This window comes from Oryctolagus cuniculus, chromosome 7 (genome assembly GCF_051225735.1).
Source record: "Oryctolagus cuniculus isolate XC-2025 breed Fujian yellow rabbit chromosome 7, ASM5122573v1, whole genome shotgun sequence".
In the NCBI taxonomy this organism is placed as follows: domain Eukaryota; kingdom Metazoa; phylum Chordata; class Mammalia; order Lagomorpha; family Leporidae; genus Oryctolagus; species Oryctolagus cuniculus.
The window spans coordinates 123,082,379-123,108,680 of NC_142873.1; the positions used below are offsets into that span (position 1 = coordinate 123,082,379).

The window sequence follows — 26,302 nt, forward strand, 5'->3', positions numbered from 1 at the left end:
ATCATACAGTCTACTTTGTTTCTTCTACTTCCTACCCTCTTCCCTTTGTTCATCTGTTTCAGCCACATTAAGTGTCTTACTGTTCTTCAGTCAAGCCAGGCACCAAGACTTTGGCATTATCTGTGACTCCTGCCTATACATATCTAAATGTCCACGTGGCTTCCTCTCTCCTTTAGGCCTTTTCATACTGAGGATTGCAGTATTTAAAATTATAGCTCTCCCTTCCTTCTGCCAACATTTCCTGCACTCATCCATGGTACTCATCATTATGTGATAGCTATATATTTTCCTTAATCTGACTTCATTTTTTTAATCTACATACTACTAGAATATATGGTCCGTGTAGGCAAAAATTGGTATCTGTTTTGTTCACTGCAGTTTTCTCATCATCTAGAATCAGGCTTGATACATAGAAGGTGCACAGTAAATAGGTGTTAGCCTATTTAACACAAAGTGTTAGCCAGCTGCTAATTGTTGTTTAGTATATGCTCATAGAAACCTAGAGGCCTGTGTGTGTGCATGTATTTGAGTGTGATTGTATATGTTTAAACCAGTCTTTGCTTTTTATTGTAAGAAAATTGTATATTATGATTTCTGTTTAAAAGGAAAATATGTAGAAACAGTGTTTCTTGTGTATCTTTTTCACTGCCTAATTTCATTTCAAACAGTGTCCCTATTTCTCATCCCTCATGTGAATGCTTAAGTATTCAGGTACTTCTATAAAAACAACAACAAAAAATCCAGGATCAGTTCATGTTTCTAACTTACACCAGGTTTCCTTGTTTTATTACAAGTCTAAAATAATGCAAATAAAAAACTATTTGTTGAGCAAATCAAATAGAAGTTTAACAATAGTATTTACTGTGACTGCTGTTTGAGTGTAGGTGCCCTTTGTGTCGTCATTTTACAACAGTGTTTGCTTACATAAGGCCTTTGTTTTTAACTATCATATTTGAAACTAAACTCTTGATGTGTTTTTAGCCTTTTGGCCAGTGAAACAGTTGGGTATTCAGATCCCAAGGTTGCTGGCTTACCTTATGTCTCAGCATTGTTTTCCACATTGGTTCTATTGGTGTGGGGTATCTGAGGTCTTTTTTCTTACTAGTAAAAAGCCCCAGAGACTGCATACATTGAGTAGCAGATATTGTCTGCACATTGAATGAATCAATGAGCTACTGTTGTTTATTCTTCTGTAGTATATAATTGGTTGAGTTCAGATAATAATGTAGCATCTGTTGTTGTACTGTGCAGGGAAATGTCAAAATAGAAAGCATATAGACAGGTGGATTAAAGGAAGAATAGGAGAAAAATCAGGAAATATCACATTGTTTTGATTTTTAAAAGTAGGTACAAAGGAATAATCATAACAAAAATAATAATAACAACAATAGCTGTCATTTGTTGATCACAGTGTTATACAGCATGTGAATTGATCCTAAGCATTTTTCTTTTTTCTTTTTTTTTTAAAGATTTATTGATTTATTTGAAAGTGTTACACAGAGAGGAGTGGCCGAGAGAGGTGTGTGGGGGGGGTCTTTTATCCGATGATTCACTCCCCAGTTGGCCGCAACAGCAACGATCTGGAGCCAGGAACTTCCTCTGGGTATCCCATGTGGGTGCAGGGGCCCAAGGAGTTGGCCATCCTCTGCTGCTTTCCCAGGCCATAGCAGAGAGCTGGACAGGAAGTGGAGCGGCTGGGCCTCGAACCGGCGCCCATATGGAATGCCGGCGCTTCAGGTCAGGTCGTTGATCCACTGCACCACAGCGCCGACCCCAGCATTTTTCATTTATTGAGTACTGACCATGTGTCAGCACTTGCTAGATGTTTTTAAAACATTACTTGGGAGAGGGTGTTTAGTGCAATGTGAAGACACTACTTAGGATACCCACATTCTATATCAGAGTGCCTGGGTTTGGGTCTTTACTCCACTTCCAATTCCAACTTCTTACTAATGCAGACCTCGGGAGGCAGAGGTAATGGCTCAAGCAGTTGGGTCCCAGCCACCCACGTGAGAGATCTGGATTGAGTTCTAGGCGCCTGGCTTCAGCCTGGCCCAGCACTGGACAGACTGTTACTGTGAAGCAGAGCATGCTAATACCAGACTTCTTCACCTACAGGACCTCTCAGGCTGCTAGGAGCAAAAATAGAATTTAGTGAATTTCTGTCATGGATTCCAATATAGGCAGGGACTTCATAGACCTTATAAACGTTTTTTAATAGAGATTTGTTTATTTATTTGAAAGCAGAGTTAAAGAGGAAGCAGGAAAGAGGGAAAGAGAGAGATCTTCCATCTACTGGTTCACTCCCCAAATGGCCACAATAGCCACACTCCCCAAATGGCCACAATAGCCACTGCTGGGCCATGCTGAGGCCAGGAGTTTCATCCTGGTCTCTCACATGGGTGCATGGGCCCAAACACTTGGGCCATCTTTCGCTGCTTTTCGCTGGTGCGTCAGCAGGGAGCTGGATTAGAAGTGGAGCAGGGACTTGAACTGGTGCCCATATGGAATGCCGATAGCTTTACCCTCTTTATCTCAGTGCCAGCCCCCATTATAAACTTGTAACTTCCTTCCAATGAAATGTTATGAATGTGAAAGAATGTAGTACTTTAGATTGAGATCTAAGAAACTTGAGTTTAAGCCCAGCTATAACTGTGAGATCTCTCGGCAATTTATCTGACCTGTTTGAGTCAGTATTCACAAATGTAAAATGAGGGGTTTGGTCATAGGTGCAGAAAACTATCCTGAGACTTGACCAAATCCCATAGCAAGTTAGTGGCAAAGCTGGAACTAGGACAGTGGTCTCCTGCTTTCAGAAAACCTGTTATTTGAATTTGTTCCTTTTTTTTTTTTAAACTTAAAGTGAGATGAAATATATATATTTCAGATATCTGACATTTTCAAATGTGCAGATTTAGGGGGCTGACACTGTGGTGTAGCAGGTTAAGCCACCTGTAGTACTGGAATCCCATTTGGGTACCAGTTCAAGTCCTGGATGCTCCACTTCTGATCCAGCTCCCTACTAATGCTCCTGGGAAAGCAGCAGAGGATGGCCCAAGCGCTTGGGCCCCTGTACCCACATGGGAGACCCGGTTGAGGCTCCTGGCTCTTGACCTCGACCTTCCTCAGCCCAGCCATTGCAGCCATCTGGGGAGTGAACCAGCAGATGGAAGATCTCTCTCTGTCTCTCCCTCTTTCTCTATAATTCTGACTTTCAAATAAATAAATAAATCTTTTTTAGAAAATGTGCAAATTCAATAGCATTCATAGTATTTATATTCACAATATCGTCATAAAACCATCACCGCTGTTTCCAAAAATTTTTACCATGCTAAACAGAATCTTTCCATTCTATTTTGACATTAACATATTATGCAAAGTTCTACAAACTCTTCAGTTATTTCTACTTGAGAAATGTGTTTTCACCAATATAAATATTTGCATGTATATTTTTCATGAATATTTCTAGAGGACTTAATTCATACTAAAGAAAGGAAGCAGTTGGCTGTTTACTTGTTCACAATTATCTGAGTTCTTTAGTTATAAAAAACCGACTTTTTTTTTTTTTTTTTTTTTTTGGACAGGCAGAGTTAGACTGTGAGAGAGAGAGAGAGAGAAAGGTCTTCCTTCGGTTTGATTCACCCCCTAAATGGCCACTCGGCCGGCGCACTGCACCGATCCGAAGCCAGGAGCCAGGTGCTTCCTCCTGGTCTCCCACGCGGGTGCAGGGCCCAAGCACTTGGGCCATCCTCCACTGCCTTCCTGGGCCACAGCAGAGAGCTGGACTGGAAGAGGGGCAACCAGGACAGAATCTGGTGCCCCAACTGGGACTAGAACCCGGGGTGCCAGCGCCGCAGGCGGAGGGTTAGCCAAGTGAGCTGCGGCGTCGGCCCGGCCTTTCTTTTTGATGTAGTTACCTATCAATTTAATACGGGATTATTTTAATTAACTGCTTGTTGGGCTAATTTTTTTTTAACTTTTATTTAATGAATATAAATTTCCAAAGTACAGCTTATGGATTACAGTGGCTTCCTCCCCCCATAACTTCCCTCCCACCGGCAACCCTCCCCTTTCGCTCTCCCTCTCCCCTTCCATTCACATCAAGATTCATTTTCAATTCTCTTTGTATACAGAAGATCAGTTTAGCATATATTAAGTAAAGATTTCAACAGTTTGCACCCACATAGAAACACAAAGTGAAAAATACTGTTTGAGTACTAGTTGTAGCATTAAATCACAATGTACAGCACATTAAGGACAGAGAACCTGCATGAGGAGTAAGTGCACAGTGACTCCTGTTGTTGACTTAACAAATTGACACTCTTGTTTCTGGCATCAGTAATCTCCCTAGGCTCTTGTCATGAGTTGCCAAGGCTATGGAAACCTTTTGAGTTCACCGACTCTGATCATATTTAGACAAGGTCATAGTCAAAGTGGAAGTTCTCTCCTCCCTTCAGAGAAAGGTACCTCCTTCTTTGATGACCTGTTCTTTCCACTGGGATCTCACTCACGGAGATCTTTCATTTAGGTTTTTTTGTTTTGTTTTGTTTTGGGTTTGTTTGTTTGTTTGTTTGTTTTTCCAGAGTGTCTTGGCTTTCCATGCCTGAAATACTCTCATGGGCTTTTCAGCCAGATCCGCGTGCCTTAAGCGCTGATTCTGAGGCCAGAGTCTTGTTTAGTGCGCTAATATTAAGAAATGAAAAACACAATTCTGTTGTTGAGCTTTTGGCTTGGTTAATAAATGGAGCAATGACTTTTTGATGAATTTTTAGAAAGCAGCAGCTTCTTTTCATCCTCTCCTATCTCCATCGTACCTCACACACACACACACACACCCCCCATCCATCCCACATTTTAACACCTGATTTTTGTCCTACGTAGGCCATCCGGCTTTCTTTAGAGCAAGCCCTGCCTCCAGAGCCAAAGGAAGAAAATGCCGAGCCAGTGAGCAAACTGCGGATCCGGACCCCCAGTGGCGAGTTCCTGGAGCGTCGTTTCCTGGCCAGCAATAAGCTCCAGATTGTCTTTGATTTCGTAGCTTCCAAAGGATTTCCATGGGATGAATTCAAGTTACTGAGCACCTTTCCTAGGAGAGACGTAAGTTGTCATACCCATCTCAGGGAGTGTGTATAAATGGGAAATACTCCATCGTTAGGGCTGTACAAAATAGTTCAAGAAAAGTTGTACAGTTCAGGCCAGTACAAGATACCCAGGAACCTTTTTCTGTACATCGTTCTCTCTTTTTTGTAGAAGATACGGCTTTCTAGGCCCACAGACATATTCCTAGTACCCTATGTTGGTACTTCCTTTCTAGGGGTCTAGCTGTGCCCCTGTTCTGCATTCATACAGCCTTTCCTGAGGCCTCATCTTTGTATACCTCAGAGTACACCTGAGAGTTATATGCCCAACAACTTAACAGTGAGTCAAGGTTGATGATTATAGGTTCACTAAGAGCAAGTGATACTTACCAGTATTTTGTGATTTGCTGGTCTTTTACCTTTGGAAGTCAGGGATGGTGACCTATATTTACTAAGTACCTGCATTTAACTAACATATTTAATAGACTCTTGTATTTTAAGACAAAGTAGAGAGATGTAGCTCTACAATTAGGTAGATTCATCAAATGGTTGTGGTCAGAAAGAGTTGACTACCATCTCACTCCAGAGAACCAAGAAGCTCTGTATTTAATCTTTTATTTCCCACCATATTTATTGGCATCCTAAGTGAAGACTTTGTCAGACTTACAAATTATTAAAAATAAGATTCATGAAAACCTTAAAATACTGAAAATATAGACAAAATGGAACTGCTGAAATTTTATAGAAATACATAGAGATATTACTTTAGCAGAGGCTATGGTTAGATTAAACTGAATAAACATTAATAATGTTGTTGTGGCTACTGAGAAAAATGCTAGCTGCATTTTTAGAGGCATAGTTTCAATAAAAGGAGAATTTGGTCATCCTATTCCACCTTACTTTAAACTACTCCTGAAGAGTCCTTAGGCTTTGAGCTGAAATAGGAAACCTGGAGAAATTACATGTCTACAGCAGATCTAGTAAGAACTTGAAAGAACTGGAAATCTTGTCATTTGAGGGTCATTTCCTCTAGAGAATAAAGACCACGGAGGTGTGTTTGCTTTCTTCAGCCCCTTGAAGGCCTGCCATATAGAAAAGGGATCTCACTCTGTAAGGCTCTAGAGACAGAACTGGTACCAAAGAGTTGAAAGTTAAAGGAGGCAAATTTTGACTTAATATACAAAAGCATTTTCTAAGAAGGGAGTATCTAGTGTTGTAGTAATTTCTCTGTCATTAGAGATAATCAAGTACTGTTCTTTTCCTCAATAATGGATATGCATAGAAAGGGGTCTGTTCTTGGTGTTCCTGCTTTGTATAGAATGATACTTGAGTTAGCTTAACGCCAAAGATACACTGTCAGTCTTAATATTCTGTGATTCCTTTAGACTTTGCCCAAGATACCAAAAACAAGAAGTTAGTTAGGGCTCATCTAAATCCCTCAAACTGAAACAGAAACCAGTGGTATAGTTTTAGCTTCTCTGCTCAGCCACAAATCCCCACTGGGTGGAATGAGGTTCCTACCACTCACTTATCTCTAAGCCTTATTGTCCATGTTGGACCCCAAGTGCTAGCCATAGGTCCTTTCACCAGCCCCACCTGCTGCTCCAAGCCGTTCCCCCTTGTTTGTACAGAGGGTACACAAAAATGCACATGGGAAAACATACATGCACATGTTCTTGCCACAGAGGCAGGTAAGAAGCTACGTCACTGAAGTTGAACATTTAAATATTTATAAAAGAAGCAATGTCAAAAGATATTAAAGATCATCCTGATTCTTATTATTTATGTTCTATGACAAATTTGTCACCTTGAGAACATTAAAATTTAGGAGCTAAATTAATTCTTGCCAACTTTTAGATTTTAAGTCACTCTTCTTTTGGGCCTCATTTTTAAAATGAAATTTCTAGGGGCTGGCACCATGGCTTAGTAGGTTAGGCTTCTACCTGAGGTGCCAGCATCTTACATGGGCTCCGGTTTGAGTCCCGGCTGCTCCACTTCTGATCCAGCTCTCTGCTTATGGCCTGGAAAAGCAGTGGAAGAAGACCCAAGTGCTTAGGCCCCTGCACCTGTGTGGGAGACCCAGAAGAAGCTTCTGGCTCCTGACTTCTCATTGACCCAGCTCCAGCTATTATGGCCATTTGGGAAGTTAACCAGCAGATGGAAGATGTATCTCTCCCTTTCTCTTTCTGTAACTGCGCATCTCAGATAAATAAATCTTGAATGAATGAATGAATGAATGAATACAATGAGAGTACTGGAAGAAATAGAGTCTAAGGACCTTTATGGGTTTTAAATTTAAACTTTATTTTCTTTCAAATTAATTTTTTAAAGACTTACTTATTTATTTGAAAGACAGAGTTACAAAGAGAGGGAGGAAGAGACAGATTTTCTCTCTATTGGTTCACTCCCGAAATGGCCACAGTGACCAAGATGGCGCCAGGAACCAGCAGCTTCATCCAGGTCTCAGGTATCAGGGCCCCAAGCACTTGGGTCATTCTCCACTGCCTTCCCAGATACATTAGCAAGGAGCTGGATTGGAAGTGGAGCAGCCAGGACTTGAACTGGTGCCTTTATGGGATGCTGGCATACATACCCTGCCACAGCGCTGGCCCCTCAAATTAATGTTTAAGCCTGATTACTGAAAGGGCCCAGGGAGCAGACCTCTTAAAAGAAGGTAGGTTTTTGTTTTGTTTTATTTTATCAATATTAGCAACCTCATCACACAGGGTAAAAATGTAGATTATGAAAAGCAAGCAGGGGAAACTGTTGAAAGCAAGCAGGGAAACTGTGACATGAAATACAGAGGAACTTGGGAATGCTACCTATGAGTAGCATTGAGTTCTGCTGAGCAAGTTTGCAGCCGTTTTGGTACAGACTGTATTGTGTCAGTACAAATTAGCTCTAAATGAAGAGCTAGTCACTTTGAGTGAATCTACTTCTTATACGGTGTTCTATCACTCACCTTTCATTTTCACTCACCTTTCGTTTTGTAATGCTGATGTAAACTATTCAATCTGGTCTCTTCTCTCAATGTTCCTTTCAATGACCCCATTTCTACTTCCATCCCCATCCCACAATGAGTTGAGACCAGGGTAGGCCCAATTCCCCAGAGAAAAAGTCAAACCAGAGAGATTTGCTCCTATAGGGGAAATCAGGAGACTCTAATACCCATTACAAGTCCATTTCTCATGGTCCTTGATAAACCTTAAATTCTCTCTCACAGAGAGTGATCATTCCCTCTTGCTTAGAACTCCTTAGTGACCTTAGGAATACATAAAGACCCCTAGAATGTTTTTGGAAACTTTTTACCATCTGGTACATTCCTGCCTATCATTACTTATTTTCTATCCGTAGGAGATTCACTATTGATTAAAAGCACAAGAAACTCTCTTGCCTCTACACTTTTATGTACTCTGTTCTCTCTTCCTGTTTTGTTTTTTTTTTTTTTTTTTTTTTTTTTTTTTTTTTTTTTGACAGGCAGAGTGGATAGTGAGAGAGAGAGACAGAGAGAAAGGTCCTCCTTTGCCATTGGTTCACCCTCCAATGGCCGCCGCGGCCAGCGCACCGCGCTGATCCGATGGCAGGAGCCAGGTACTTATCCTGGTCTCCCATGGGGTGCAGGGCCCAAGTACTTGGGCCATCCTCCACTGCACTCCCTGGCCACAGCAGAGAGCTGGCCTGGAAGAGAGGCAACCGGGACTAGAACCCGGTGTGCCGGCACCACAAGGCGGAGGATTAGCCTAGTGAGCCGCGGCGCCGGCCCTCTCTTCCTTGAATGTCTACCCTCCCCATTTTCTTGTTTAAATTCATCTTTTATTTTTATTATTTTTAATTAACTTATTTATTTGAAAGGCCAAGTTACAGAGAGAAGGAAAAACAGCTCACAGCTCTTCCATCTGCTAGTTCACTTTCCAAATGGCCACAAGCCAGGAGTCTGGAACTCCATCCAGGTCTCCCACATGAGTGGCAGGGTCCCAACCACTTGAGCCATCTTCTGCTGCTTTCTCAGGCACATTATCAGGGAGACAGATCAGAAGTAGAGCTGCCGGCAGAGGCCTTCCATGGCCTTGGCAACTCATGACTAGAGCCTGGGGAGATTGCTGACGCCTTAAACAAGAGTGTCAATTTGTTAAGTCAACAACAGGAGTCACTGTGCACTTACTCCCCATTGAGGATCTCTGTCCTTAATGTGTAGTTCAATGTGAATTAATGATATGACTAGTGCTCAAGCAGTAGTTGGCAATTTGTGTTCCGTGTGGGGGCAAACTGATGAAATCTTTACTTAATATATACTAAATTGATCTTCTGTATATAAAGATAATCAAAAATGAATCTTGATGTGAATGGAATGGGAGAGGGAGTGGGAGATGGGAGGGTTGTGGGTGGGTGGGAAGTTATGGGGGGGGGGAGCCATTGCAGTCCATAAACTGTAATTTGGAAATTTATATCTGCTAAATAAAAGTAAAAAAAAGAGAAGAAGAAGAAGAAGAAGAAGTGGAGCTGCCGGAACTTGAATCGGCACCCATGTGGGATGCCGGCATCACAGGCAGTGGCTTAGCCCACTATACCACGTCAGTCCCTAAATTCATCTTTTAATGCCTAGCTCAAGTGTCATTCCCTCTGTGAAGCCCCCTCTTTTCTCCCGAGCTCCCTACTGTGGACCATTGCAGTTTGTATAGTCCTCTCTAATAGTGCTTGTCCTGTTGTTACATAATGATTTCCAGAGAGTTCATATCATCTTCAAATCTGGCTCCTCTGTAGTTACCACCATCGTGCCTCATTTGTAAGCATTCAGTAACTGTTACTCAATTTTAACATTTAATGACCTCGGGGTCCCCCAAATCTCTGGTTCCAGAGTGAAGGAGAGAGGTTCTTCCTAATGAGTACAGATGCCCTAGGCCCACCCAGATTCCAGTCCTAAACCCAGAAAGCCCACCCAAGACTCCTTAGTCCTCTCAGAGCCAGGGGTAGGGTGAGAGTTAATGGCCCTTCATCCTTCTCTGATTGCTCTTTCAAGTTGAAGAACTGGTGTTTTTGCAAAGCTATTCTGTAGCAGCCATCTGTGTCTGCAAGGATTAGGATCTAATTTGTAAAAGTCATCTTAAATTACAGCCAAACTAAAGACTGTTAAAAAGCACATCTTAAAACCTTGCTTCTTTAATAACAAATAATATAAGACTTAGCTCTGGGAGTCTTATTGTGTCTTCAGCCTTTTTTCCACAAAGCAGAGACTGATTTTCTCACCAGAGGACCTGTTAAACTTTCTTCTGTGCCCCTGCTCCCTTCCAAAACAATCCTTCGTGTTAAGATTTCCCAGCTGTCCAACTATTTACTAAATGTCTGCTGGGTATACTTCACTGAACCTGAGTACTGCGGGATGACTAAAATAGCAGCAGCCACTAGCTTTCCCCAGAAAAGCTGCTTGTCAAGTTGCTAGGAACATTGAGCTGTTTGTTTTCAGTGAGTTTCATTTGCTTGTTTTTCTTTTCTTTTTTCATTTTGCTAATAACAGTTATCAAGAAGAATAATACTATTTATTACCTGAGTTTAGGTCACTAAGCTCTACCTGTTTGACATACTAGAACCATATGAACATCAGTGTTCCATCTGCTTTATTTGGGCATTTCCCTGGGAGTGAATCCTAAAAACCGAGTTGTTACACTGACCCCACCACTAATCACCTTGTCTTGGAGTTAGAGTAAGGGATTGCTGCCAGTTACATAACAAGATAGATATCACTGTCTATTGTTCCCAATTATACTCAAAATGCTGGTTTTTTAAAGAAGAAAAGCCTTAATGTTGACCAGTGAGGAAGCTTAGGAAACAGTTCAAATCTGCCTCCTTGATAGGAGGCAGTGGGACATGTTGGGGAAAGCTTTCTGGTTTAAGTAGGTGGGAGCTTAAATGTAGAAACTGCTGAGGAGGCAAATTCTTATGGTTGGGTGTGGGGTGAATGGTGGGCGGTGCTTGGAATCAGGCCAGTTGTATTGCTACCGTGTGAACCAGCTTTCCTGAGAAGGCAGGACCTTAAAGGAAAGTCGTCTGGTATCACTTCTCCTTTTCTGTTGTTCATCTTTTTTTTTTTTTTTTTTTTTTTTTTGTTTAATGAAATCACATAGTATGTAACCTTTAAAAAAAAAAAAAGTTATTTAGTTGAGAGGCAGAGATAGAGAGAGAGGGAAGGACAGAGAAAAGTCTTCATCCATTGGTTCATTCCCCAGATGGCCCAGAGCTGGGCTGATATAAATCCAGGAGCTTCTTCTGGGTCTCCTACGTGGGTGCGGGGGCTGAAGCACTTGAGCCGTCTTCCACTGCTTTCCAGGCCATTAGCAGGGAACTGGATTGAAAGTGGAGTAGTTGGGACACAAACCAGCACCCATATGGGGCGCCGGCACTGCAGGTTTCCGGAAGCTCAACATACTATGCACAGCACTGGCCCCCCCGTTCGTCACTCTTGAGGAAATAGGGTCATTACCACTCTAGCTACTTCCTGCTGACCAGGGGCATAGATTGTGGGCTGAAGAATGAAACTGTTTTCTATTTAATTTTAAATATTATTGAGTTCCAGGATTTGGTCTGTGAAGAAGCTGATTGTGTATCAGCACAATCTTAGGTGGAGTCTATTGGAAAAATTTAGAAATGTAAAACATGATCAGTTTGAGCATAATGAGCATTAATTGTTTAAATATTTATTTTATTTATTTGAAAGGCAGAATGACAGCGAGATCTTGTCATCACTAATTCACTCTCAGAATGGCTGAAACAGCTGAGGTTGAGCCAGACTGAAGCCAGGAGCCAGCCCTCCTGGCTTCTGGATTGTCTATGTGGGTGGCAAAAGCTCAAGTACTTCGGTCATCATCTGCTGCTTCCCAGGCACATTAGCAGGAGACTGGGTCAGAAGTTGAGCAGCTAGGACTCAAATTGGCACACTGATATGAGATATGGGTGTCTCAAGCAGTGGCTTAACCCCCTGTGCTATAACACCCGGTCTAAGAATTAAATTCATTTTAATTAATTTAAATTGCCCACATGAATTATAAAAATGTGTAGTCCCTAGCAGAAAAGCCAGTTGAGCTTGAAAATAGTTGAACAAGTCATGTAGAGGATCCTCTCTCCTCTATTCTAATAACCATGTATCTTTTTGTATTACTTTACTTACTTAGATTTTGATTTTCCCAGAAGTGTCAATGTAGGTACAGGAAGTGATATTGAGAAACTGCCTAAAATCCTCCTTGTTTATCTAATAGTCTAATATAACTTGGTTATTTGAAACTATACAGGGGACAGAATTCAAAGATGTCTGTTGAGCACTTGTGTTCCTAACAGTGTTTTTGGCTATCTGACCAATAGTAGCTTACAGATTTTAAGTCTTGTACTGGTTTTTGTAGACACCAGCAACAGATGTGAGAATACCAAGAGTACTTTCTTTGTTTTTTTCTTTTTAAGATTTATTTATTTGAAAGGTAAAGTTACAGAGAGAGAAGGAGAGTCAGCAAAGAGAGAGAGAGAGATCTTCCATTCACTGATCACTCCTCGAATGGCTGCAACAGGCAGAGCTGAACCAAGCCAAAGCCAGGAGCCTGGAACTTTATCCAGATTCTCCAGCTGGGTGGCAGGGACCCAAGCATATGGGCTATTTTTCTCTGCTTTCCCAGGTACTTGAGAAAGAACTGGATTGGAATTGGAGCAACAGGACTTGAACAGATATTCCTATGACATGGTGGTGTTGTAGGTGTCTTAACCTGCTGTGTCACAACACTAGCCCCCAAGAATGCCTTCTCCAATATTGTCATAATATGCAGTTAGCATCTTTTTTTTTTAAATTTTTTTAAATGTTGGCTCCTTGTATAGGTTGCAGTTATGTCAGGCAGAGCCTTTTGTGAGAGTTACTATCAGGCAGTCATCTATGAGAACACTTCATGACTTCCCAGCTTTATTTATTTTTGTTTAAAACTAACACAAGTGACTCCATCTTGATTCTGATAATCTTTATATCCCCATCTTGTGATCAAAATTTTAAAAGCACTGCTGATCAGTTTTATCCTATACTTAGGTTTTGTTTGTCCCATATTGCCAGGATGGACTAATGCTGGTTGTTAATCTAGTCCCACAGTAGAGTGATTGACAACTAGTAATTAGTGTCAAAACTGTTCTAGGCATATTGAACAACAAAGAGGTTTTGGAAGGAGTGCTTTTTAGGCTCTAAGTTTACCTGGAGCCTATTTGTTAAATTTAACTTTATCTGTTCTGTAATAGTCATCAGCTCAAAACATTGGGCCAGCCTTGTTTTATTAGGAGTTACACTTTTGCAGAATTTTGACAGACTTAAAATTTTACATTAAAGTACAATAGCCTTGCCAGCACTGTGGTACAGCAAGTTAAGCCAGGCGCCAGTGAGTTAAGTCACCATCTACAGTGCCAGTATCCCAAATGATGCTGGTTCAAGTCCCAGCTGCTCTACTTTCAAAAAAATAAATAAATCTTTAAAAAATAGGGTACAGAAGGGCCAGTGTTGTGGCATAGCAAGTAAAGCCACCACCTGCAACACAAGCATCCCGTTGCTCCACTTCCAATCCAGCTTCTTGCTAATGGTCTAGGACAAGCAGAAGAAGTTGCCCCAAGTGCTTGGGCCCATGCACCACATGGGAGACCCAGAAGAAGATCTTGGCTCCTGGGTTTGACCTGGCCTTGTCCTGGCCATTGCAGCGATTTGGGGAGTGAACCAGTGAATAGAAGATCTCTCTCTGTCTCCCTTCTCTCTCTGTAACTCCACTTTTCAAATAAGTAAATAAATAAATAAATAAATAAAATATTTCTTTGAGTAAAGTACAAAATAAAATCAATAATATCACAGGCAAATCAAGTTTGTATCAAAATAATGAATGGAATTATAATCTAATAACAGATGTATTATAGGTTTGGGTTGATGATTTGCCTGAGTGCAACAAGAAAAGTAATATATCGTAATCTCAGATTTTTTTTTAATATTTATTTATTTGAAAGACAGAGTCACAGAGAAGCAGATGCAAAGAGAGAGTTCTTCCATCTTCCACTCCGCCAGTGGCCACAACAGATGGAGCTGGGCCAGTCCAAAGCCAGGAGCCAGGAAATTCTTCTGGGCCTCCCATGTGGACACAGGGGCCTAAAGACTTGGACCATCCTCTGCTGCTTTCCCAGGCACGTTAGCAGGGAGCTGGATCAGAAGTGGAGCATCAGTAAATCCAACCGGCCCCCATATGGAATGCTGGCACCAAAGGTGGTGGTTTCACCTGCCACGCTACAGCACTGGCCCTGGATTTTTTTTTTTTTTTTTTTTTTAGATACTCCAGGTGTGTTGGCATTGTGGCATAGCAGGTAAAGCCACTGCCTGCAACGCCAGCATCCCATATGTGCACCAATTCAACTTCCAGCTGCTCCACTTCTGATCCAACTCCCTGCTAATGTGCCTATGATAACATCAGAAGACAGCCCAAGTGCCTGGGCCCGTGCACCCACGTGGGAAACCTGGAAGAAGCCCCTGGTTCCTGGCTTGAGCCTGTCCCAGCCCTGGCCATTGTGGCCATCTGAGGAGTGAACCAGCAGATGGAAGCTCTCTTTCTCTCTCTCTCCCTGTTTCTCCCTCTCTCTTTCTGTAACTCTGCCTTTCAAATTAATAAATAAATCTTAAGACATGAAACTCCAAGTTTAGGAAGTCAAATCAGGGCAAACTTTAGCCTTTTACCTGTAGTTCCTAATTTTTTGAGGTTTCAGGGCCAATTAAGTAGTGACAATTTTATGTACACACAGTAAGGCTGGGAATCCTAGAAGCAAGGCATTTTGTGTGTACTTCTTAATATGCCAGTGTTTTCAATTATATCCTATAAGGAAAAGAACAGATTTTTTTACTGAATATGTAAACAATCACATTACTGCCAAAAAAAAATACTCATTTTTTTTTAACTTTGGAGAAATTAAGTAAGAAGGAAAAGGTAGATGCTTTTCACTTGTTTACAAAAGAACACTATAGGAAAAGGTAGATGCTTTTCACTTGCTTACAAAAGAACACTAACGTGTTGTAAATTATAGAAGTCTCAAGGAAAAGCTTTTCTAGGGTATCTGAAACTAAAAAACAGCCTAAGTACAAAAACAATGTTTTAAATAAAAGACATAGAAACCATCAAACTTTCTATTCATTGTCTTATGTAATTAATTTTGTCTTGATTTGTTACCTTTATTTATATATTTATTTATTTGACAGGTAGAGTTGTAGACAGTGAGAGAGAGAGACAGAGAGAAAGGCCTTCCTTCTGTTGGTTCACTCCCCAAATGGCCACTACAGCCAGCACTGCGCCAATCTGAAGCCAAGAGCCAGGTGCTTCTTCTTGGTCTCCCGTGCAGGTGCAGGGCCCAAGCACTTGGGCCATCCTCCATTGCCCTCCCAGGCCACAGCAGAGAGCTGGACTGGAAGAGGAGCAACCAGGACTAGAACCAGTGCCCATATGGAATGCTCATGCCACAGGTGGAGAATTAACCAAGTAAGCCACGGTGCCAGCTCCATTACCTTTTTTTTTTTTTTTGAGATTTATTTATTTATTTGAAAGTCAGAGTTACACAGAGAGGAAAGGCAGACAGAGAGAGGTTCTTCCATCCAATGTTTCACTTCCCAATTGGCCACAACAGCCGGAGCCGCGCCGATCTGAAGCCAGGAGCTTCTTCCAGGTCTCCCACGCAGGTGCAGGGGCCCAAGGACTTGGGCCATCTTCCACTGCTTTCCCAGGCCGTAGCAGAGAACTAGATTGGAAGAGGAGCAGCCAAGACTAGAACCGGCGCGCATATGGGATGCCGGCGCTTTGGGCCAGGGCATTAACCCGCTGTGCCACAGCGCCACCCTGATTTCTTACCATTTTTATGAATCCATGTTTATTTTTTAAAAAAAGATTTACTGGGGCTGGTGCTGTGGACTGGAAGCTTCCTGCTAATGTGCTTGGGAAGACAACAGAAGATGCCTCAAGTATTTGGACCCCTGCCACTCATGTGGGAGACCAGAAAAGAGTTCCTTGGTCCTAGCTTCAGCCTGTCCTATCCCTAGCTGTTGCAGCCATTGGAGAGTTAACCAGCAGATGGAAGATCTCTCTCTCTCTCTCCTGATGCCCCCCCAATTCTGCCTTTCAAATAAATAAATAAATAAATCTTTCTTTCTTTTCCTTCCTTCCTTCCTTCCTTTTCCTTCCTCCCTCCCTCCCTCCCTCCCTCTTTCACTTTGATAAGGGATACTGTCGTGCCAAGTGGCAGCTTAATCCACTGTTCCCAGTATTGGCATTTTGAGAAAATAAAGCCTTTATTGCTGGCCAGTAAGGAGGCAGGAGAAATGACTCAAATCTATCTCCCTGACAGATTGAGGGTAGGGTTCTTGGGGAAAGCTTTATGAATTAGGTAGGCGGGAACTGAAATATAGAAGTTCTGGCAAGGCGAGTTCTGATTGGAGGGGCTTAGAATCAATCAGGGCATCATAGTTATCACATTTAGTAGCTTTCCTGAGAAAGCAGGAACTTAAAGTGGGCAGTCTGATATCTGGACCTACAGTGGCCCATATACTGGCATTTCCCAGAAAAGCTGGTTGTCTCTCTTGCCACTAGTATTAGATTATCAGTATTCCCCAGGCTTCCTCTTCTGTGTCACTTCTTATCTTCCCTTTTTTTTCTCCTCCTTCCTTCTCCATTCTCGCCTTTTTCCTTTAAATCTTATTATGTCCTTTTTTTCCCCCACTTCTTTCCACTGTCCCTCCTCATTACTTCACCCCACAATTCTTCCCTTTCTTGCCTCCTTTTTGCTTTCTTTTGCCTACCCATATATACATCAGTCAGAGACTCTCCCCATACAAATGGAAAATGAAGTCTCTCTATTTCTAAAATAACTTAAGAAGCTTCCTGCTAATGTGCCTGGGAAGGCAGCAGATCATGGCACAAGTGCTTGGACCACTGCCACATGTGGGAGACCCAAAGGAGTTCCTGGCACCTGGTTTTGGCTTAGCCCAGCCCCAGCTATCATAGCCATTAGGGTAGTGAACCAGAGTATGGAAGGTAATCTCTCTGTTGCTCTTGCTGTCACTCTGCTTTTCAAGTGAGTGAATGAATGAATGAATAAATAAATAAATATTTTTTAAAAAGTATTTAAAATAACTGGAGAGTACTAGAAAAGGCGGAAGAGAGATATGCTTCAGGGACTGGTGGTTCATATGATGTCAAAAGACAAAATTATAGGGTGGGCATTTGACGTAGTAGTTGGAATGCCTGCATATTAGAGTATGTAGGTTCAAGTCCTGGCTATGCTTCAATTTCTGCTTCTGCTCCTAATTCCAACTTCCTACTGGTGCACTTATTGGATGCAGCAGGTAAATGATTGGAGTAGTTGAATCACTGCCACCTATGTGAAAGACTCAGTTTGAGTTCCCAACTCCTGGCTTTAGCTTGGCCCAGTCCCAGCTCTAAGGGGCATTTTGGGAGTGAACCAGTGGATGAGAGTCCCCCACCCCTTCTCTCTCTCTTAAATAGTATAAATAAGTAATTTTTTAAAAGACAAGATTACAACAAGATTAGTTAGAAATCTAATGGCTTTTGTTTGCAACTTATGAGTTGAGATAGATTCCATTCTGGAAAATAGAATGAGAGATTCCATTGAATGAGCATCAATAGAGCAATGGGTTTTGTAAAGTTGAAAGAAGGAAAGAAATGGAAAGGAACCTGATGAGTTAATGTCAGGTGACTTCAGGTTATTTTTTTCATGAAGATTAAAGTGGAGGGGACTTATTACATTGACTCAGCTGGACCAGATTCCTGTTTTGATGAAAAATTGGTCTATTTTGGTATCTGTTTGCTTCTTTAAAGTTGATGTATGTTCCTTAAAATATGATTATGTGGCACTTAGCATGAGTGACTCCATTTTGGTCTGTTAGGGCTTAAAGCAGGAACTCAATTCAAAACAATGGCTTCTCATAGTTTTAACAATTACTGTCACCTACATGAGAATGTGACCAAAACTTAGACCATTACACTAACCTAAATTGCCATCATTTTGGATTTCTAAGCTCAGCACATTATTGTTTATAGGTTACAATGTCCTTGTGATCACACATTTCTTTGAGGTTTTGTCATGCCAGCCCAGGAGAGACCATTTCACATTCAGCAGGTGGCCACATACAAACGTTTGAAACATTAGAGAATATAGAACATCACAGAGACTACTATTAAGACTACCAAGAGGATAATTCCAAAACCCTGAAATACACTCCTTAGCTTATGAACCAAACCAACTAAAACAGTAAGTCAAAGGATGGGTCAGATGAGGAATCTACCCAACTATTTTAGTCATTGGTTTTCTTGTAACTGAGTCTCTGTAATACTTGATATATTTATCCATATACAGTAAGAAGTGTTGGCAACTGCACAGACTCTTCTCTGCTCAGCCAGAAGGGTCCAATCTGTTATCCAGCATCTTATGACTGGGTTAAATTAAAGTAGAGATTGAGAGCTAGTGAGTTTAGAAACCTGACTCTACAGAAGGGACTATTTCAACAATAATTATGTTACGGATATTAGTAAAATTACCCACTAGGTGAAACTAAAGGATCTGTTAAGTCATGTTAAGTTTTAGGTTTAACGTGACAGATCCAATACTTGATAAAGTTACCCACAGGGGATACTGATTGTGGAATTCTAATTACAGAATTATCCTACTAAGTAAAAGAGGTAAGCATAAGCAAGGAAAGATTGAGAGGTAAGAGTCCCATTGTAATGCGGAGTCTTGTTTTGGAAAAGCTGTCCACAGAATGAAGTTATTGACTTCTCATCCTTGTTTGCAGTTTGAACATCTCTGGTTATGGCATTAGGCAGTTTAGGGAACTCTCTGTGTGGCCCCCAAGTTAGACATGAGACTCATCCCTTGCCATTTGTATTGAGTTCTCTAGCTTCAGTTTACAGTACTGCAGGAGCAGAGAAGTGCTTGTCTTTAGTTTGAGAGTTACAGCCAAATGTTGGAAGAAACTGGAAGAATTCGGGATCCAGTCTTGTCTACAGGTAGATTAAAAACTTGAAAACAATAGAGCTACAATCTAATAACAAGTATACTACAGTTTGTTTTTTAAAGAAAACATTTTCTCTATATATCATTCCCATTTCTACCAAAGATAATTAAGATAAGACTAATTCATTTATGAAGTTTAGCTTGACCTGATTATTTACCTAAGTGCAGCAAGAACAATGAATGCAATAGTCTTTTTACCTTCACTTGGCTGGAACTTTTAGTAAAGATCTTAGATTGGACTTCTAAAACCTCTCAAGGATAGGAAGCCAAACCAAGTCAAACTTCAGACTGCACCTGAGGGTACTTCATTCTGTGTACATTTTCAAATATGACAATCCAATCAAAGCCTTGGTAATATTATTAGTATTTTGGTTATAATGAAGGTGGATTCTTACTGAATTTATACAAATAACTTGTAATGCCATAAAAATAAGACTACTCATGAATAGTTTAAATTCTGAAGGAAATTGGGTAGAGAGAAAAGAAATGCTTCAATTCTATTCAAAAAAATATACTTTTCCAGATTGCTGTAAGGTATAGATAGCTTTAGGAAAATGTCTTCTTGGGTCAGTGCTGTGGCACAGCTGGTTAAAGCTCTGGCCTGAAGCACCAGCATCCCATGTAGGCACTGGTTCTAGTCCCGGCTGCTCCTCTTCCAATACAGCTCTCTGCTGTGGCCTGGGAAAGCAGTAGAAGATGGCACAAGTGCTTGAACCCCTGCACCCACGTGGGAGATCCGAAAGAAGAATTGGGAGCAAAGCCAGGACTCGAACTCAGGCACTCTGACATAGGATATAGGCATCCCAAGTGGCATCTTAACCACTATACCAAACACTTGCCTACATAACTAATTCTTGTTCTGATTGATCTTTTTATTTATTTATTTATATTTTTAGCAACTTTTTTATGTAAGGTGAAAATTTTCATGTATTTCATATATTAAGATTTAGGAGCATAATGATACTTCCCACCCTACTCTCCCTCCTGCTCATGCTCCTATCCTCCTTCCTCCTTCCTTTTTTGTGTGTTGATTTTATATCCTACAACTTTACCAAACTCTCTTATGAGTTCCAATAGTCGCTTAATGAAAACTATTGTATCCCCTATATATAGAATCATGTCATCTGCAAACAGGGATAATTTGACTTCTTCCTTTCCAATTTGTATCCTTTGGATTTCTTCTTCTTGCATAACAGCCCTGACTAAAACTTCCATGAATATTTTGAATAGCAATGGTGAAAGTGGGCATCCTTGTCTGGTTCCGGATCTTAGTGGAAATACTTATAGCTTTGTCCCCTGTGGACAATAAGACTTAAGATGGCCATGATTAAAAATATGACAGAAGGTCAGTATAACAGTGCAGGAAATTTGGTGTTGCATGGCATAGAACATTTTATCTTGGTAACTAAGGTTAAAAGTGATAACATACAAATGTTTAGGAATTTCATACTCACATCGTTTTTGGTACAATTGATAACATATCCATGCAAAAATAGCTCAAACATGGTTAAACATCATGTATTATTTGATAGTGGTTCCCATATAATTAACATGTCAAATAAGCCTAGTAATTTTTAAAATTACTTTCTAATTTATTTGATGGAATTCCCACTGAATGGTTCACTTCCAAATGCCTGCAATACTTGGGGCTGTGCTGGAGCTAGAGCTAGAAACAAGATACACTGTCCCAAGTCTCCCACATGAGTGGCAACAACCCAACTACTTGAGTACCGGGGTCTGCATGGGTGGGATGCTGGAGATGAGAGCCAGAGCCAGAAATCAAACTCAGGAACTCAGGCATCTTAACCACTAGTCTAAATCCTGCTCCCACATAATTAGTTAAATCTCTTTCTCGCAGATGCTTTGAAATGTCCCTGGGCCCTTTGGAATGTCCCAGCATTTGATGTTAAAAAGATATACTTTAGAGTTCAATTTTAAGAAGTTCGTCAAATGTATCAAAGGTTAAAAACACTTGGTACAAAATAAGGTCACAGGTCACTTTGAAATAATAGTTATTCATTTAACCTAAGTGAAAATTAAAAGACTTCAGAAGGCAAATACAGAAAGCTGTATAGTTGTAGATAAAACTACACCATTGGCCCAATTAACCAAAAAAAAAAGGTGATTGAAAACCAAGTTAATCAAATTAGAGATGAAAAAGGAAATATAACAACAAACACCACATAAATAAAAAGAATCATCAGAAATTACTACAAAGAGCTGTATGCCAACAAAACGGGAAACCCAGACAAAATGGATAGATTCCTGGACACATAGAACCTACCTAAAATGAGTCATGAAGATATAGAAAACCTAAACAGACCAATAACCAAGACAGAAATCAAATCAGTAATAAATACCCACCCAACAGAGAACAGCCCAGGACCAGCTGGCTTTACCACTGAGTTCTGCGACATTTAAACAACTAACTCCAGTTCTTCTCAAGCTATTCAAAATAATTGAAAGGGAGAGAATCCTTCCAAATTTTTTCTATAAAGCCAGCATCAACTTGATTCCTAAACCTGAAAAAGATATAATAGAGAAAGAGAACTACAGACCAATTTCCCTGATGAAAAATCCTCAACAAAGTACTAGCCAATTAAATTCAACAGCACATCTGAAACATCCTTCACCTGGACCAAGTGGGATTTATCCCTGGTCTGCAGGGATGATTCAACATTCGCAAATCAATCAATGTGGCAAATCACATTAACAAATGGAAGGACAAAGACCATATAATTATCTTAATAGATGCAGAGAAAGCATTTGACAAAATACAACACCATTTCATGATGAAAACTCTAAGCAAATTGGGAATACAAGGAACATTTCTCAACATAATCAAGGCAATTTATGAAAAACCCATGGCCAGCATCTTGTTAAACTGGAAAAATGTTGGAAGCATTCCCACTGAGATCCAGAACCAGACAAGGATGCCCACTCTCACCATTGCTATTCAGTATAGTTGTGGAAATTTTAGACAGAGCCATCAGGCAAGAAAAAAAAAAGGGATACAAATTGGAAAGGAGGAAGTCAAACTGTCTCTATTTGCAGATGACATGATTCTATATATAGGGGATCCAAAAGACTCCACTAAGAGACTATTGGAACTCATAAAAAGTTGGTAAAAGTAGCAGGATATAAAATCAACACACAAAAATCAACAGCCTTATATTATCAACAGACAATAGCATGACTGAGAAAGAGCTACTAAGATTAATCCCATTCACAATAGCTACCAAAAAATCAAATACCTTGTAATAAATTTAACCAAGGATATCACAGATCTCTACAATGAAAACTACAAAACATTAAAGAAAGAAATAGAAGATACAAAAAAAATGGCAAAAACTTCCATGTTCGTGGGTTGGAAGAACCAATATCATCAAAATGTCCATACTACCAAAAGCAATTTACAGATCCAGTGTAATACCAATCAAAACACCAAAGACATTCTTCTCAGTTCTAGAAAAAATGATGCTGAAATTCATATGGAAACAAAGGAGACCCCAAATAGGTAAAGCAGCCTTATACAACAAAAACAAAGCCGGAGGCATCACAGTACTGGGTGTTAAGACATACTACAAGGCGCTTATAATCAAAACAGCCTGGTTCTGGTACAAAAACAGATGAGATCAATGGAACAGAATAGAAATGCCAAAAATTGACCCAAGCATCTACAACCAACTTATCTTTGATAAAGGAGCTAAAATCAATCCATGGAGCAAGGACAGTGTCTTCAGCAAATGGTGCTGGGAAAACTGGATCGCCACATGCAGAGGCATGAAGCAAGACCCCTACCTTATACCTTTCACTAAAATCCACTCAAAATGGACTAAAGACCTAAATCTATGACATGATACCATCGAATTTTTAGAGAACGTTGGGGAAACCGTACAAGACATTGGCATGGACAAAGAATTCTTGGAAAAAGACCACAGAGGCACAGGCAATCAAACCCAGAATTGACAAATAGGATTACATCAAATTGAAAAGCTTCTGCACTGCAAAGGATGAATAACCAGAATATATAAGAGATGAAGAAACTCAACAACAGCAAAACATACAACCCAGTTAAGAAATGGGCAGAGGACTTAGACATTTTCAAAAGAGGAAATTCAAATAGCCAACAAACGCTTGAAAAAAATGCTTAGGATCACTAGCCATCAGAGAAATACAAATCAAAACCTCAGTGAGGTTTCACCTCACCTTCATTAAAATGGTTTTCATACAGAAATCAACAAACAACAAATGCTGGTGAGGGTGTAGGGAAAAGGTACCCTAATCTACTGTTGGTGAGAATGTAAGCTGGTAAAACCACTATGGAAGACAGCATGGAGATACCTCAGAAGTCTGAATGCAGACCTACCATATGACCCAGCCATCCCACTCCTGGGAATCTATCCAAGGGAAATGAAATCAGTATATGAAAGAGCTATCTGTACCTCCATATTTATTGCAGCTCAGTTCACATTAGGAAAGACTTAGAATCAACCCAAACGCCCATCATCTGAAGACTGCATAAAGAAATTATGGGATATGTACACCATGAAATACTATACAGCAGTTAAAAATCCAGTCAATCACAACAAAATGGATGAAACTAAAAAACATCATACTTAGTGAAAAAAGCCAGTCCCAAAAGTATGAATGCCATATATTTTCCCTCAACTGTGATAACTAATAAAGCACCTAAAAGGCAACCTGTAGAAGTGAAATTGTCACTTTGAGAAGCAATGACTTTGGACAGCCCTATCTTGACTGTTGAGGAACATGTTTTTGTTATTATTATTTTTTCTTTTCCTTTATCATATTCTCCTTATCTTTTTTCTCTCATGCTAATCTTTGAACTTTTACTTAACATAGAGTTAACCATATGCATATAAAGTTAACAGAAAATAGATCTCAGTAAATAGGAGTGAAAACAAGATAGGGAAATGGGGGTGAGAGTGTGGATGGAGAGGCCGGCATAATGGCAGCAATCACCATGGTCCTAAAGTTATAATTGTGAAATGTGTGAAATTTGTAACTGCAAAGCAGTGTAGTTCTGCATGCATTCCTACGGACTTTTTTTACTTCTAAGGGTACAGTTTTAAAACTTGCCATGGAAACCCAAATCCCCTTAAGCTGGGTGATAAAAATAGCTTTTAAGTATTATAGAGATTATATGGTTAGGATTAAGTGTTAAAGTGATCATATAAATATGACCAAGTGCTTGGTAATAATAATAGAATTAAAAGGGAGTGAATGCGCCGACATGGGAAGCAGTCCACACAGTATACTCATAGAATGATGATTGCCTTGAGTAGCACTCTGACCTCAGAATCAGCCCTTAAGGCATTCTGGTCTGGCTGAAACACCCAAGGGAGCATTTCCGGCATGGAAAGCCATGCCTTGGAACAAAGGCCTCTATTTATTATGGTTCCCTTGGTGCAGGGAGGATTTGTTCTAAGCCTTGGCAGTCATGACAGAGTATGATGACATGAAGAGCCAGTTATCAGGGGGACTTTGGGCAAGTCACATCACCTCTCTAATCTGGTCCTTTCATCTGTAAAATACAGATAATAGTAGTCATATATGAAGCGATTGTGAGAATTTCTAAAATATTTTTATTTATACAAAGGGAACATATTTCATGTATTTCGTATATATAGTTTTAAGAACATAATGACACTTTCTACTCTGCTTCCTTCACTCCCATCATCCCTTATTCCTTTCTTATTTTTCCTTTAATTTTTGCAATGACATAATTTCAGTTTACTTTATAATCACAGTCTTAATCCTCCGGTAAATAAAGGATTCAACAAGTACTAAGTAGAAAAACCACTGTTCCTCAAGAGTATAGACAAGAGCTATAAGCAGCAATCAAATCTTAAGATGTCAATTTCATTTATATATATTATATTTGTGTACTCTATATATTAGTTATGACAAATCAGAGAAAACGTGATTTTTTTGGAACTAGCGTATTTCGCTTACTATACACATGCAGTTGCATGCATTTTGTTGTGAAAGACAGGATGTTATTCTTTTTTATGGCTGAGTAGTATTCCATCCAGTGTATTTGGTTTCTTCAGTTGTCAGTTGATGGACACCTGGGTTGATTCTATATCTTAGCTATTGTGAATTGAGCTGCAATAAGCAAGGGGGTACAGACAGCTCGTAGCTTATTTCATTTCCTTTGGGGAAATTTCCAGGAGTGGAATAGCTGGATCATCTATTTTCAGATTTCTGAAGAATCTTCATGCTGTGTTCCATAACAGCTGTACTGGTTTACATTCCTACCAGTAGTGTATTAGGATACCTTTTTTGTCACATCCTTGCCAGCATTTAATATTTTTTTTTATAGTAGCCATTCTAATTAGGGTGAGGTAAAACCTCATTGTAGCTTCTATTTGCATTTACCAGAAAGCTGTGTTCCTAAGCATCTTTTCATGTGTCTGTTGACCATTTGTATTTATTCCTTTGAAAAGTACCTGTTCATATCCTTAGCCCTTTTTTTAAAAAGATTTATTTTAGGGCCAACTCTGTGGCATAGTAGATTAAGCCTCAGCCTGCAGCACTGGCATCCCTTATGGGCACTAGTTCTAGTCCCAGCTGTTCCACTTCCTATCCAGCTCCCTGATGATGGCCTGGGACGGCAGCAGAAGATGGCCCAAGTGCTTGGGCCTCTGCACCAACAGGGAAGACCTGGAGGAAGCCCCTGGCTCCTGGCTTTGTGGATTGGCCCTGCTCCTGCTGTTGCAGCCATTTGGGGAGTGAACCAGCAGATGTAAGACCTCTCTCTCCCTCTCCCTGTCTGTAACTCTGCCTCTCAAATAAAAAAAAAATCTTAAAAAAGACATTTATTTGGAGTCAGAGTTATATAGAGAGAAAGGGAGAAGGGAATGGGGGGGAGGGGTCTTCCATCTGCTGGTTCATTCCCCAAATGGCCACAGTGGCCAGGGCTTTACTAGGCCAAAGCCAGGAGCCAGAAGCTTCATCTAGGTCTCCCACAAGGATATAGGAACCCAAGGACCTGGGCCTTCTTTGCTGCTTTCGAAGGCAAATTATTAACAGAATTGGATTGGAAGTGGAGCAGCTAGGACTCAAACCAACAACCATATGGGATGCCAGCATTACAGGTGGCAGCTTAACCCATTATGCCACAATGCCAGACTCTAATC

At 40.5% G+C, this 26,302-nt stretch overlaps 1 protein-coding gene across 1 annotated transcript in view; it reads left to right on the forward strand.

Moving 5' to 3' along the window:
- Positions 1-26,302, forward strand: part of FAF1 (Fas associated factor 1) — a 468,145-nt gene that overhangs the window by 408,256 nt on the left and 33,587 nt on the right. Inside the window, exon 18 of the mRNA XM_051857780.3 lies at positions 4,882-5,097. Within this exon, the coding sequence (XP_051713740.1) occupies positions 4,882-5,097 (216 nt within the window). The remainder of the gene's footprint in view (positions 1-4,881; positions 5,098-26,302) is intronic.